Source organism: Sorex araneus, chromosome 8, assembly GCF_027595985.1.
Source record: "Sorex araneus isolate mSorAra2 chromosome 8, mSorAra2.pri, whole genome shotgun sequence".
Lineage (NCBI taxonomy): Eukaryota > Metazoa > Chordata > Mammalia > Eulipotyphla > Soricidae > Sorex > Sorex araneus.
The window spans coordinates 39,478,875-39,493,939 of NC_073309.1; the positions used below are offsets into that span (position 1 = coordinate 39,478,875).

Consider the following 15,065-nt stretch of genomic DNA (forward strand, 5'->3'; position numbering starts at 1 on the left):
GAGGGGTTTGTGAGCGGTGAGGTCGGTGGCTCCCGGGTGAGGTGCTGATGCAAGGCCCGGCAGGGCGGACTCTGCCAAGGCAGATATAGGATGCAGCTGGGAGTTGAAGTAGCCCGTGTAAATAGGACTGGACCTCAAGGAGGTGTCCGAGGGCTCAGGAAGAACATCCTGGGCTGTGGGTTTGCAATGTGCGGGGTCCGTCCCACACAAGTGTCTTAGCCAAACCTTCTGGAACCTTCTCCGAGAAGTGTGTAGCCCTGTGGCGTGAGAGACTGTGTAGCCCTGTGGCGTGAGAGACTGGAGTTGAACCCGAGTAGGTCTGTGAAGAGTAGTAGCTTGGAATCTGTCCCCTGGAGACTGACAGCCTGGGTCCAGCCCAGTGTGGCCAGGGAGCTCTGTCAGGAAAGGTTCCCCCAAACCTAAACCCTTTCCAGAGGCAGGGCTCTGGCTTCCATTCATGGTTCTTCATTCAGCCAACCTTGGGGCTTCCCTTGATTCTTACTCTCCCACTTCATCATCTGGAGGGGTTGGGCCTCCCGAGACAGCCACCCACTGCCCCACTACCCTCATCCCTCTAAGACTCCCTGCAGTGCTTCCCGTTTTCTCTTCTCTCCTCACCTACATACTTGCCTCCCACCTTTGCCTTCCCGCCCTCCTTCCTTCACCTCTGCACAATTCTTGGGAAACTTGAGAAGTTCAGTCACTCAAAGCATCTTCAGTGGAGCCTCATTGTCTTTCCAGAAAGGTTACTCTTGCCCTGGACCTTTGCACATGCCATTCTGGCCTTCCTCCAGAGCCTCCTCTCCCTCTGCACATCCAAACTCAAGGACTCTCTCACAGGCCTTCCATGGTTTCAGCGCTGTCTTCCAAACAGGAGGGCTTGGATATTTTGTTCAATCTGGGCCCCACCCATAGTGTTTTCCGGACTCCTGCTCTGCTTCTTTCCCTCCCCGACGGACTGTTCCCAGTGAATGTTCTGTGTAGTTGCTCCATAATAACTAGTTGTTGGAAAGCTTTGGATGGAGTTCTGAGATTCTTCTGATACAAAGGGAAAACTGCCAGTGTGGCAAGTGAAGGACCGAGTCCTTGTGGTCCTATATGTCTTGAAACTGATACAAGAAGATTGGTCAGGCCGGGAAGGAGCTTCTGGGTCTGTCAGTGTCCCGGAAGACAGGCAGCAGTGCTAAGTCTAGGCGTGCTGGCGGTGTTATTCTAGAGACTCAATAACCAGGAAGGGCACAGGTGTGGGGGCTGAGTCTGTCACCACACAGCCTGAGGAGACAAGTAATGGCATAAAGAGCTGTTGGCTCTGTCAAGATAGCCCAAGGAATCAAAAATGGCACAGGTACGAGCCTGGGTCTGTCATACATGATGAGGAGTCAGGCATGGCGCAGGTACGAGTCTGGGTCTGTCATACATGATGAGGAGTCAGGCATGGCACAGGTACAAGTCTGGATCTGTCATACATGATGAGGAGTCAGGCATGGCACAGGTACGAGTCTGGGTCTGTCATACATGATGAGGAGTCAGGCATGGCACAGGTACAAGCCTGGGTCTGTCATACATGATGAGGAGTCAGGCATGGCACAGGTACAAGTCTGGGTCTGTCATACATGATGAGGAGTCAGGCATGGCACAGGTACAAGTCTGGGTCTGTCATACATGATGAGAAGTCAGGCATGGCACAGGTATGAGTCTGGGTCTGTCATGCATGATGAGGAGTCAGGCATGGCACAGGTATGAGTCTGGGTCTGTCATACATGATGAGTCAGGCATGGCACAGGTACGAGTCTGGGTCTGTCATATATGATGAGGAGTCAGGCATGGCACAGGTACAAGTCTGGGTCTGTCATACATGATGAGGAGTCAGGCATGGCACAGGTACGAGCCTGGGTCTGTCATACATGATGAGGAATCAGGCATGGCACAGGTACGAGTCTGGGTCTGTCATACATGATGAGGAGTCAGGCATGGCACAGGTACGAGTCTGGGTCTGTCATACATGATGAGTCAGGCATGGCACAGGTATGAGTCTGGGTCTGTCATACATGATGAGAAGTCAGGCATGGCACAGGTATGAGTCTGGGTCTGTCATACATGATGAGGAGTCAGGCATGGCACAGGTATGAGTCTGGGTCTGTCATACATGATGAGAATTTCAGGCATGGCACAGGTACGAGCCTGGGTCTGTCATGCATCATGAGCAGTCAGGCATGGCACAGGTATGAGTCTGGGTCTGTCATACATGATGAGGAGTCAGGCATGGCACCGGTATGAGTCTGGGTCTGTCATACATGATGAGGAATCAGGCATGGCACAGGTACAAGTCTGGGTCTGTCATACATAATGCGGAGTCAGGCATGCCACAGGTATGAGTCTGGGTGTGTCATACATAATGTGGAGTCAGGCATGCTACAGGTATGAGTCTGGGTCTGTCATATAAAGCCTGAGAGTCAGGTAGTGGCCTTGATGTGAAGGCTGGTTCTGTTGTATAGTCTGCGGTGTCAAGAATGGCACAAGTAGGAGGCTGGATCTGTCACACAGCCTGAGAGGGGTAGAATGGCACATGTTGTCAGGTAAATGACACAGGTCTAACGGACTGGGTCTGTCACATGGCCTGAGAGGTCAGGAATGGCACAGGTAGGAGTCTGGGTCTGTCAGACATCAGGAGAGTCGGGAGTGACACAGGTATGAGGCAGGGTCTGCCATATGGCCTGAGGAGTCAGGTAGTGGCACAGGTATGGGGAACTTGGTCTGCCATGTGTCCGGAGGAGTCAGGAATGGCACAGGTATGAGATCTGGGTCTGCCACTTACCCTGAGGAGTCGGGATAATACAGGTAGCAGGCCTGGGTCTGTCAAACAGCCGGAAGAGTCAGACATAGTACAGGTATGAGTCTGGGTCTTTTATACAGCCTGAGGTGTCAGGTAATGGCGTACATGTGAAGGCTGGGTCTGTCATACAGCGAGAGGTGTCAGGAATAGTCCAGGTAGGAAGTTGAGGTCTGTCATACAGCTAGAGGAATCGGGAATGGCACAGGTAGGAAGTGCTGGGTCTTTCTCCAAGTCCGAGGAGTCAGGTAGGAGGTTCTGGGACTGTCATACATCAGAAGTTGGGAATGGCCCAGGTAAGAGGCCAGGTCTATCCTGCAGCCTGAGGAGTCAAGGTAATGGCCTAAATGGGAGGTACTGTGTCTGTCATACAGTCTGAGGAGTAAGGAATGACACAGGTAAGAGTCTGGGTCTGTCACATAGTCTTCGGTGAGGAATAGCACAGGTAAGAGTCAGGGTCTGTCATAGAGTCTCAGGACTCAGGTAATAGCACAGGTAAGAGTCAGGGTCTGTCATAGAGTCTCAGGACTCAGGTAATAGCACAGGTAAGAGTCAGGGTCTGTCACAGGGTCTCAGGATTCAGGTAATAGCACAGGTAAGAGTCTGGGTCTGTCACAGGGCCTCAGGATTCAGGTAATAGCACAGGTAAGAGTCTGGGTCTGTCACAGAGTCTCAGGAGTTAGGTAATAGCACAGGTAAGAGTCTGGGTCTGTCACAGAGTCTCAGAAATCAGGTAAAAGCACAGGTAAGAGTCTGGGTCTGGGCCGGAGTGATAGCACAGTGGGTAGAGCGTTTGCCTTGCATGTGGCCAACCTGGGTACGATCCCCAGCATCCCATGTGCTCCACCCGTGTACTCCCAGGACTAATTTATGAGTGCAGAGCCAGGAGTAATCCCTAAGCATTGCTGGGTGTGACCCAAAAAAATAAAAATAAAAATAAAGAGTCTGGGTCTGTCACAGTCTCAGGAGTCGGATAATAGCACAGGTAAGAAGCTGGGTGTGTCGCACACGGTCTCAGGAGCTAGGTAATGGCACAGGTAGGAGAGCTAAGACTGTTCTACAACAGAAGGAGTCAAAAATGGCCCAGGTATGAGGCTGGGTCTGTCATAGCCCGAGGAGTCAGATAATGACACAGGTATAATAGGCTGGCTCTGTTAAATGGCCTGAGAGGGCAGGAGGAGACTAGGTCTATTATGCAGCCTGAGGAGTCAGGTTACGGCCCAGAGGAGATAGGAGATGCTGGGTCTGTCTGTCCGAGGAGTCAGGAATGGCACAGGTGAGAGGCTGGTTCTGTCATACAACCTCAGGAGCCAGGTAACCACATAAGTATGAAGAGTTAGGTTGTATGTCTGTCACACAGCTTGAGGAGTCAATGGATCAGGTCAGAATCCTGGGTTCTGTCATACCATCTGGGGAGTCGGGAATGGCACAGGTATGAGACTGGGTCTGTCGTGCAGCCTGAGGCGTCAGGATTGGCACAGGTCAGAGTCCTGGGTTCTGTCATACAGCCTGAGGAGTCGGGAATGGCACAGGTATGAGACTGGGTCTGTCATACCGTCTGAGGTGTCGGGAATAGCCCGGATGTAAGGTACTGGGTCTGTCAGTGTCGAAGGAGCCAGCCTGTCAGAATCTTGAACGGGGCGAGCCCAGGTAGGAAGTGTTTCTTCGTTTCTGTGGTGCTGGAAATAAGCTACGTGGGATAAAATCCGTGGCCTCTTACTCTGGGACAGTCCCAGAGACACAGCCCTCGCCAGGAAGGCAGTGCGGAGTCTGACTCCATCCAGGCAGTGCGGGGCCCGGATGAGAGGGGCTGGATCTGAGGGTCTGAGGCGGCTGGCCTGGCACCGGTGTCTGTCAGTGTCCCAGGACTGTGGCCCTCTGGGGTATGTGGTTCTGCTCCGTCAGTGCCCAGGAAAGTGGGCTAGCTCGGGTCAGGGCGCCATGTCTGTCAGTGCTCAGAGAGGCTTGCCACAGGTAGGAGTGCTCAGTGTTGGCATGAGTGTGTGTGTGTGTGTGTGTGTGTGTGTGTGTGTGTGTCTGTGTCTGTGTCTGTAGGTGGGAGCATCGGCAATGGCAGCTCGAGGTTAGACACAGGTCTGAGGTGGGGTGGGCCACCCTGGGGGGCCCTATCAGGCAGCCCAGAGAGTGTGGCTTGGTTCCCGGTCCTCGGAACTGCACCTGTGGAAGAGCTTTACTGTCGGGGGCCACGCTGGTGGTGGGGAGGGAGGGGGGCGGGGACACCAACCCTTCTCCAATCCCTTCTCCTGTCTCTCCTAGTGGGTAGGAGGCCGCTACTCGCTGTGGTCGGCCATCGGACTCTCCATCGCCTTGCACGTGGGTGAGTGTTCCCGTCCTTGTTTCCAGGTCAGAGGTGGCACCGTGTCCCCGACACCCTCCTGTCCAATAGGCTGCTGGCCTCTCTGCCACTGATTTTTTTTTTTAGTTTGGGGCCATACCCAGCAGTGTTGAGGGTTTACTCCTGGTTCTGCACTCAGGGTTCAGTCCTGGCGGGCTCTGGCGCCCATATGGGTGCCGGGGACCGGACCCGGGTCAGCCACATGGAGCACCTTCCACACTGGACTGTCCCCCACTGATGGGTCTTGGGGCCACACCTGGCCGACTCTTGCAGTGGCAGGGGCTGGAACTCAGGCCTCCAGCAAGCCAGCCATGAACTCAGCCCGGAGGCCCTGGAGCCCGGCTTTGCTACCCAGAGCGGGCTTGGCTTTTTCTTGGGGTCTGTGGGTTAGTGGGTTAGCCTGTCTGCATCCCTCAAAGCTTAGTCTCACAGCCGCTGGCTGCATCCCCTCAGCCTCAGGGCTCTAGGCTGGTGGCTGGGAGGCCTCTGTGGTCCCATCCTCCAATGCAACGTTCTCTCACTTGGCTGTACACCCCCCACTGGATGGCTTGACCATTTTTCTTTCTTTTTTTTTTTTTTTTTTTTTTGCTTTTTGGGTCACACCTGACTATGCACAGGGGTTACTCCTGGCTCTGCACTCAGGAATTACTCCTGGCGGTGCTCAGGGGACCATATGGGATGCTTGGATTTGAACCCGGGTTGGCCGCGTGCAAGGCAAACGCCCTACCCGCTGTGCTATCGCTCCAGCCCCGACCATTTTTCTTTTGTATTTTTTCTCTTTTTTTCTCTTTTGCCTGGGGGGGGCGCTGTTGGGGGCGGAGGTCACACCTGGTGATGCTCAGGGGTTGCTCCTGGCTGTGCACTCAGGAATTATTCCTGGCAGCACTCGGGGGAATCATATGGAATGCTGGGGATTGAACCCAGGTCGACCGCCTGCAAGACAAACGGCCTACCTGCTTGCTGTACTGTCGCTCCGGCCCCTTGACCATTTTGCTGACACTGCTTGTTGTTTTGTTTGTTTGGGGGCCACACCTGGCAGTGCTCAGAACTCACTCCTGGGGCTGGAGTGATAGCACAGCGGGTAGGGCGTTTGCTTTACATGCAGCCAACCCAGGTTCGACTCCCAGCATCCCATATGGTCCCCTGAGCACTGCCAGGAGTGATTCCTGAGTGCAGAGCCAGGAGTAACCCCTGAGCAATGCTGGATGTGACCCAAAAAAAGCAAAAAAAAAAAAAAAAACCAACTCACTCCTGGCAGTGCTCTCAGGGATCACTCCTGGCCCCTGGCAGGCCTCAGGGCACCAAACATGGTGCCGGGGATGGAACCTGGGTCAGCCCTGGGTACAACGCGCCCTCCCTGCTGTACTCCAGCCTGACACTGTTTTCGCGTTGCAGGGTTTGACAACTTTGAACAGCTGCTCTCGGGGGCCCACTGGATGGTGAGTGATGAGGCTCCGTGTTCTCTGGCCAGGCCGGTCGGAGACCTGTGCGGGGGACTGGGTCTCTCCCTCCCTGTTCCCTCCAGGCCGCTCACTCCCCCCACTCACTCTGGTTCCAGGACAATCATTTCTGCACGGCGCCCCTCGAGAAGAACGCCCCTGTGCTGCTGGCTCTCCTGGGCATCTGGTACATCAACTGCTTCGGCTGTGAGACGCAGGCCCTGCTGCCCTATGACCAGTACATGCACCGCTTCGCCGCCTACTTCCAGCAGGTACCTGCCGCTCAACTCGGACTGGGGTCTTGAGGCAGGGAGGGGGACCTGGGGAGCTCAGGTTCTGGCCCCTGCCAGGGCCTCTTCTTTCATTGCCCGCCGCTGCTCCCCCTCTCACGGCGAACGTTCCCCCACCACAGTCTGTTGGCTTGGAGCAAGCGGTGGGAGGGACAGGACTGGCCAGCTTGGTAGGGCTGGGCTCCAGGCCAAGGTTGTTTCTGCTTGGATGTCACGGGCCAGAACCCATGCCAGGGCCAGGGCCTGTCTGGCTTGCACTGCCTTCGGCCCTCCAGAAAAGCAAGTTGGAGACTGCCATTCTGGGGTGCTTCCTGGAGCCCCCAGAAGGCCCTGGAGACCAGCAGCCCCTAAGCGGGTCCAGACGGGCTCTGGGCAGCCCACCGCACTCTGGTTGGTTAACATAGACACAGCCCCCGTCCTGCTGACCCTGGACCCCAGCAAGCTGCCCTCCCCGTGACAGGGACCCTGGGATTGTGAGGTGGGGAGTCCAGGTGCCTAAGGCCCCTAGTCTAGGAGAGGCAATAGCCTCAAGGCTGTACTCTCTGACCCCTAGTCTGTGCCCTTAAGAAATCAGCTTGTGGGGCTGGAGCAATAGTACAGCGGGTAGGGCGTTTGCCTTGCACGTGGCCGACCCGGGTTCGATTCCCAGCATCCCATATGGTCCTCTGAGCACCGCCAGGGTGATTCCTGAGTGCAGAGCCAGGAGTAACCCTTGTGCATTGCCAGATGTGACGAAAGAAAGAAAGAAAGAAAGAAAGAAAGAAAGAAAGAAAGAAAGAAAGAAAGAAAGAAAGAAAGAAAGGAAGGAAGGAAGGAAGGAAGGAAGGAAGGAAGGAAGGAAGGAAGGAAGGAAGAGGGACAGAGAGAGAAAGAAAGAAGGAAGGAAAGAAAGAAAGAAAGAAAGAGAGAGAGAGAGAGAGAGAGAGAGAGAGAGAGAGAGAGAAAGAAAGAAAGAAAGAAAGAAAGAAAGAAAGAAAGAAAGAAAGAAAGAAAGAAAGAAAGAAAGAAAGAAAGAAAGAAAGAAAGAAAGAAAGAAAGAAAGAAATCAGCTTGTGGGGGTTGAAGCAATAGCACAGCGGGTAGGGCGTTTGCCTTGCATGCAGGCAACCCAGGTTCGATTCCCAGCATCCCATATGGTCCTCTGAGCACCACCAGGAGTAATTCCTGAGTGCAGAGCCAGGAGTGACCCCTGTGCATCGCCAGATGTGACCCAAAATAAGGAAAAAAAAAGAAATCAGCTTGTGGGCCAGAGCGATAGTACAGTGGGTAGGGCATTTGCCTTGCATGCAACCAGTATGGGTTCGATCCCCAGCATCCCATACGATCCCCCAAGCACTGCCAGGAGTAATTCCTGAGTGCAGAGCCAGGAGGAACACCTGAGCATCTCTGGGTGTGACCTCCCCCCAAAAAATAAAATCAGCTTGTGGAGCAGGACTGGAGAGATGGTATAGTGGGTATAGAGTGTTTGTCTCACACACGACGGACACAAGTTCTGTCCGTAGCATATCATGTAATCCTCGAGCACAGAGCTAGGAGTAAGCCCCAAATGCTGCCCGATGTGCCCCTAAAACCAAAACCAAACCAAAGAATTGGCCAGACGTGACACCTGTGTGCCCCTAAAACTGCTGCTCTTCCCCTCCCATCCTCCATGCTGGCTTCCGGCCAGCAAAGTGCCTGTGGGCCCACGGGCTTGAGGAGGTAGAAGGAGCCTGTGGGCACCCCACGGGGCCAGGCCAGGATGGACGTGTCTGCTGCGTCCTGGGCAGGACGTGCTCAGGTCAACTACAGGGCTGGATTTCTGTCCCCGGGTAGGGTGACATGGAGTCCAATGGGAAGTACATCACCAAATCCGGGGCCCGCGTGAACTACCAGACAGGCCCCATTGTGTGGGGCGAGCCAGGGACCAATGGCCAGCATGCCTTCTACCAGCTCATCCACCAAGGTAACCACTGTCGGCCAGACTGGCACTCCCATGGGGCACGTGGGTGGCCACCAGTGGCTGGGGGGAATTTACCCAGTGCCCCTCCCTCCCCCCAGGCACCAAGATTATCCCGTGTGACTTCCTCATCCCCGTGCAGACCCAGCACCCCATCCGGAAAGGCCTGCATCACAAGGTAAGTGCCTGGACCACACCTCTCTGGCCCCCTGGGGGTCACGGCACTCCCCAACCACGGAACCCACTGTGTGGCTCAGAAGTGCAGTTTGTCTTCTGTCCGTGACCTGATAAAGTGAATCGAGCTCAGTGGCTTCGCACAGTGCCTGATCTTTGTTGGTTCCGACCAGGCCCCTCAGCATCCTTGCTCTCGCTCACCTAGGTTGTTGGCCGAAGTTGCGGGGCCGCCCTTCTGTTTCCTTGTTCTCAGCTGGGCCACTATAGCTCCAAACCAAAGTAGGCCAGTGAGTTTTGGAGTTTTGAGTTTTGGAGCCAGATATGATGGGGAGGGAAGCGGGGGTCACTCCCCACTATGCTCAGGGGACCATAGGGTGCCAACGACAGAAGCCAGTCCTCCTGCATGTGGAGTAGAGAGTTTTGTGACTCCAAAACTTTCTGTCAGGGCCAGTGACGGCTGCCTAAGGCCCTGGCAAGTTTTCGGGTTCTCTGGCCTTTTCTTTGTCGACAAGTCTCTGCCTCGCTTGCAGAGAGGTGCTTTCAGATCTCCGGCAGAAGCAGAGGTGATCTGGTTTCCCCTGAGCAAGGTGGTATTATCCAAGTATCTGTTTTCCTTCTTTTTTTACTTAGTTTCCAAAGTTTCCAAATAACCTTGCAAAAAAGTTTATGTGAGGACTCACTGTACTTTTTCTGAAATCGCATTGGGCCCCTCTGGATGAACTTTCTTGAGGCCTGTGCCCGTCCCCTTTGTCCTGGATGGTAACATCCATGGGCATTACCCCAGGGGCAAGCCAGGAAAGCCGCGTCCTGCCCACAGGACTGCATGCAGGTGCTTCTTTATTAGGTGTTAGTTTTTTGTGACACACCTGGCGATGCGCAGGGCTCACTCCCGGCAGGGCTGGGGAACATCTGGGTGCCTGGCTGATCAAGCCCAAGTCAGCAGACAAGCATGCAAGGCAGACAAGCACCCTCTCTGCCATACTGTCACTCGGGCTCCCCACAGCTTCGTACACCAAAGCCGCCTAGTTGTGAAGCTCCCGGTGGTCTTGACAAGGGTGCCCTGCCCAGCGGTGCAGAGTGGCATGGGACACTGGTACAGGCCAGGCCATCAGAGACCGGGCTCTGAATTCTCTGTGCTTCTGTAGGTCAGAAATGAGCGGAGGAGGCTCAGTGAGAAAGTAGAGGTGACACCTGTATCACTCCAGCTCGTGAGAGATGGAGGAGGAGGCCCGAGCGCTCGCTTAAAGGGGCTGAGCGTCTGCTCTGCGTGCAAGAGGCCCGGCGTGGATCACCGGCACCGCTGGGTCCCCTGAGTGTAGTGGGGAATGACCTACACCCCATCAGATGGGGCTCCAAAACTCAAAGCAAACCTAAACCCCCAAGAAAGATGCTGCTAAGGTCTGGGATGAAGGGTCAGCAGGTAACATGCTCGCCTTGTGCACAGTGCAGCCCAGTTCAACCTCAGCATCACGTGTGGTGCCTGGAGCTTACCAGGAGCGATTCCCTGAGCAGAGCCAGGAGTAAGTCCTGCTCGCTCAAGAGAAAAGAAAAAGAGAAGAAAAAAGTTGATACAGTTCTCTCAAGGGTCTTTGGCAAGTGATGTATGTGGTGTATATTGTGTGTGTGTGTGTGTGTGGCGCTGCTGTTGTGACCTACTTTTGGTGTCACCCGATGTCCTGCACCACCCCTTGCTCTCTGGGATCGGGCCGGCAGCCAGACTGGGGACTGGAACAGTCCTGCAGGGCAGCGGCTGGCGGCCCGGGCCCTCAGCCCAGAGCTCAGTGTTTCCAAGCGGAACTGGGGACTGAATGCCTCTCCCCGCCAGATCCTCCTGGCCAACTTCTTGGCCCAGACCGAGGCCCTGATGAAGGGGAAGTCCGTAGAGGAGGCCCGGAAGGAGCTGCAGGACGCGGGGAAGAGCAGCAAGGAGGTGGACAAGATCCTGCCCCACAAGGTCAGCACCACCCCGGCGGGCTGCCAACGTGCGAGAGGGGGAAGCTGAAGGCACGGAGAGGACGTGCGGGGCGGCCTTGGGGGCACGGTGGCCTTCTCTCCCGAGATGGACAGAAGGACTCACAGTGCCACTTCCCGGGTTGTTCTCTGCAGGTCTTTGAAGGAAACCGTCCATCCAACTCCATTGTCTTCACCAAGCTCACCCCGTTCATTCTTGGAGCCTTGATTGGTGAGTGCGGGTCAGCACCGGGAGAGGGGGAGTTGCGGGGAGATGGAGGTATCCATCATCTGGGCCACGGGACCCCTAATGTTCCCCATGTGCCGTCCCCACAGCCATGTATGAGCACAAGATCTTCGTTCAGGGTGTCATCTGGGACATCAACAGCTATGACCAGTGGGGGTAAGTGGCTGCTTGGGGGAGGGGCGAGAGGTGTTGGCAGCGGAGTGGGGGGAGGGGGAGAATTTGTGAATTGCTGCCTTCCTCATACAGTTCCTCGGGTCCTCGGGTGCCTTCCTCATGCAGTTCCTTGGGCACCTTCTTCATGCAGTTCCTCCGGCGTCTTCCTCATGCAATTATTTTCCTTTCTGGCAGAGTGGAGCTGGGAAAGCAGCTGGCAAAGAAGATCGAGCCTGAATTAGAGGGCAGCGCGCCGGTGACCACGCACGATTCTTCCACCAATGGGCTCATCAGCTTCATCAAGCAGCAGCGGGAGGCTCAGAGCTAATAAAGCCACGCTCAGAGGCCACCCTTGTTGTCGCTGGTCCTTGTCCCTCCTCACCAGAGGCCGCGCTGCATGGTCCTGCCCAGAGCACCGTCTGGCGGTCAGCTTGGGCCGCAAAGCCCCTTGGCGGGGGAGGCCGGTCTGGAATGGCCCCCCTCCTCCCTGCTCTGTGTTCGTGCTCCCGCTGTTTTACGATCCACTGGAGGGTTTTAGTACAACTGACCTTTTCTGGCCCTGTGTCCGCACTGTTCTTGTACCAGCTAGAAAAAAAAAAAATAAAGATGCCTCAGGCCATGTGAGAGGCGTGACCGTGTGTCTGCCAAGGTGGTGCTCTCGGCAGGATTGGGGGGGCCGGGGGGAGCGGTCACCTTCATTGAGGTGGTGCCATAATAAGGGAAGCAAGTCTGCAGTCCTGGACTGAAGGGAGAGAGGGGGAGGGATCGGGTCTGTGCGCGTGTTCCCCAATCAAGTCCCTCCACCCTTTGCCTTGCACGGCACGTGGCCGACCTGAGTTCGATCCCCAGCACCACATATTATCCTGAGTTCGCCAGAAGTGATCCTTGAGTGCAGACCCAGGAGTAAACCCTGAGTATCATTTGGTGTGGCCCCCAAAAAAGAACAAAAAACGAAAAATCTCTCCTGGTTAGCTATAAAATACAGTGGGAAAGGTGCTTGCCTTGCATGCAGGCAACCAGGGTTCAGGCCCCAGTACCCCATGTGGTTCCTCAAGTCCACCAGGAGTGACCCCTGAGTGCAGCACCAGGAGTAAGCCCTGAGCTCCTCTGGGTGTGTTAAAAAAAAAAATTAGCTATGGGTTCCAGAGAGATAGTACAACAGGTATGGCGCTTGCCTTGCACACAGCTGATCCAGCTTCAATCTCCAGTACCTCATGTGGTCCCCAGAGCCCTTGAGTGATCCCTGAGTGCAGAGCCAGGAGGAAGCCCTGAGCACTGCTGGGTGTGGCCCAAAACCCACCCCCCCAAAAAAAACCCCAACTTTTTAAAAAAAATTAAAGTCTCGGGGCCAGAACGAAAGCACAGCGGGTAGGGCGTTTGCCTTGCACACGGCCGACCCAGGTTCGATCCCCGGCATCCCATATGGTCCCCCAAGCACCGCCAGGAGTAATTCCTGAGTGCAAAGCCAGGAGTAACCTCTGAGCATTGCTGGGTGTGACCCAAAAAGCAAAAAAAAAAAAAAAAATTAAAGTCTCTATTTTCTCTTCAGCTCTGTGACTTTCGAGGAATTATATATTCTCTATTCACTAGGTAGGACAATAGGCCAGAGAGACAGTACAGGGGTGAAGGTGCTTGCCTTGCAGTAACCATCCCTAGTTCCATCCTCAGCACCCCATATGATCCCCGGAGCCCTGTCAGCAGTGATCCCTGGTCTCAGAGGCAGGAGTAAGCCTTGAACATTGCCAGCTATGGCCCCAAAACAAAAAAAAAAAAACTGTGTCTCTGGGTCCCAGCAGCAAATTAGCCACCTTATAGGCATGCGACCGAGTTCGTGGATCCCTTCTGCATGCTTCAAACACCATCCCAGTGGCACTGCTATTTGGGGTTCCTGATGCCCAACAGAATTTGGATTTGCAGGACACGACCAAGGAGTGTCATCATGACACCTGGGGGTGGGTGAGAGCCAGGATGGTGTCCAGCCGGTTGGACACTTGCTTGCACACAGTCGAACCTCCGAGCACCACTGAGGGAAAGGGAGGTGGAGTGAAAGAAGTATTTTATAAAGTGCATGGAGGGGAGGGGCGGAGAAGTGCACACAGCTGACCCTGGTTTCATCTCAGCACTTGGCCGCATATGAGGTGCCTTGGAAGTAAGCCCTGGGAAATATCAGCACCACTGGGTGTGCCCTCAAGTAATAATGCTACTAAACTGCATCTGGAACAGAGGGATAGTACAGGGGTTAAGATGCTTGCTTTGCACATGACCAACCCTGATGTGATCCCCTCAATGGACCACCTGGAGGGATTTCTGAGCACTGCTGCACCAGGCCCCCCAAAAAACAACTGTGGGGTGGGGGAGGAAACGAGGCATAGCATAGCTGGTAGGGCGTTCGACTTGCACGTGGCCGACCTGGGTAAGATTCCCAGCATCCCAGTCCCCCTGAGTACCTCCAGGAGTAATTCCTGAGTGCAGAGCCAGGAGTAACCCCTGTGCATCGTGGGGTGTAACCCAAAAAGAAAAAAAAAAAAAACGGGGAGGAGAAAGCACGGTTCCGTTTCCTGTGAATGTCATCAAGGATATCTGCTGCCCTCTCCTGGCCAATCTAGAGTCTTACCTCATGACGGATGCCAAAAAAAAGAAAAAAAGTTTTAGGGGCTGGAGAAGTGGTACCCAGCTTCCATCTCCAGCACCACTCCATATGGTCCTCAGTTCCCCAGGAGTGATCTCTGAGCACAGAACTAGGAGTAACTCCTGAGAACCGCCAGGTATAGCATGTGCATGCACACACACATACACATACACACACACACACACACACACACACACACACACACACACACACACACACACACACACACACACATGGACCCTTGGCAGTGCTGGAGTGGGGACTACTCCTGGCTGGGTACTGGATATTCCCACAGGGCTTAGATAACCCTGTGGTGACAGGAATCACTTGGACTCCTATAAATTGAGCTATCTCCCTGGCTGAAAAAAATAGATTCTTGGTTGCATATAAGTGGATCAACATGGAAAGTATCATGCTAAGTGAAATGAGTCAGAAAGAGAGAGACAGACATAGAAAGATTGCACTCATCTGTGGAATATAGAATAATAGACTATAAGACTAACGCCCAAGAATAGTAGAAATAAGTACCAGGAGATTGTCTCCATGGCTTGGAGGCTGGTCTCTCATTCTGGGTAACTCAGGGAAGGGACCACCAAGTAAAATGTGGTTGGAGGTCATGTGGGGGAAGGGTGATGCGGGCCGAATACAGACTAGAGACTGTACACAATGGCCACTCAACACCTTTATTGCAAACCACAACACCTAATCAGAAAGAGAGAACAAAAGGGAATTCCCTGCCATAGTGGCAGGGTGGGGTGGGGGGAGACGGGACTGGGGAGGGGGGGAGGGATGTTGGGTTTACTGGTGGTGGAGAATGGGCACTGGTGAAGGGATGGGTTATCGAACTTTGTATGGGGGAAACATGAGCACAAAGATATATGGATCTGTAACTGTACCCTCACAATGACTCTCTAATTAAAAATAAACTAATTAAAAAAAATAGATTCTTGGTTTTTGGAGGTAAGGGACCCCATGTGGCTGTGGGAGGGGGATACACCCAGTAGTGTTTGGCGGGAGGTGGGGCACACCCAATAGTGTTTGGACTGCTGGTTCGGTGGTCC

At 54.4% G+C, this 15,065-nt stretch overlaps 1 protein-coding gene across 1 annotated transcript in view; it reads left to right on the forward strand.

Moving 5' to 3' along the window:
* GPI (glucose-6-phosphate isomerase) overlaps window positions 1-11,999 on the forward strand; it is a 29,130-nt gene extending 17,131 nt beyond the window's left edge. The window contains exons 10-18 of the mRNA XM_004600712.2: window positions 5,108-5,168; window positions 6,582-6,625; window positions 6,745-6,897; window positions 8,728-8,857; window positions 8,953-9,029; window positions 10,851-10,979; window positions 11,132-11,207; window positions 11,312-11,378; window positions 11,571-11,999. Coding sequence (XP_004600769.1) covers window positions 5,108-5,168; window positions 6,582-6,625; window positions 6,745-6,897; window positions 8,728-8,857; window positions 8,953-9,029; window positions 10,851-10,979; window positions 11,132-11,207; window positions 11,312-11,378; window positions 11,571-11,703 — 870 coding nt within the window. The 3' untranslated portion in view covers window positions 11,704-11,999. The remainder of the gene's footprint in view (window positions 1-5,107; window positions 5,169-6,581; window positions 6,626-6,744; window positions 6,898-8,727; window positions 8,858-8,952; window positions 9,030-10,850; window positions 10,980-11,131; window positions 11,208-11,311; window positions 11,379-11,570) is intronic.
* The last annotated feature ends 3,066 nt before the right edge of the window (window positions 12,000-15,065 follow it).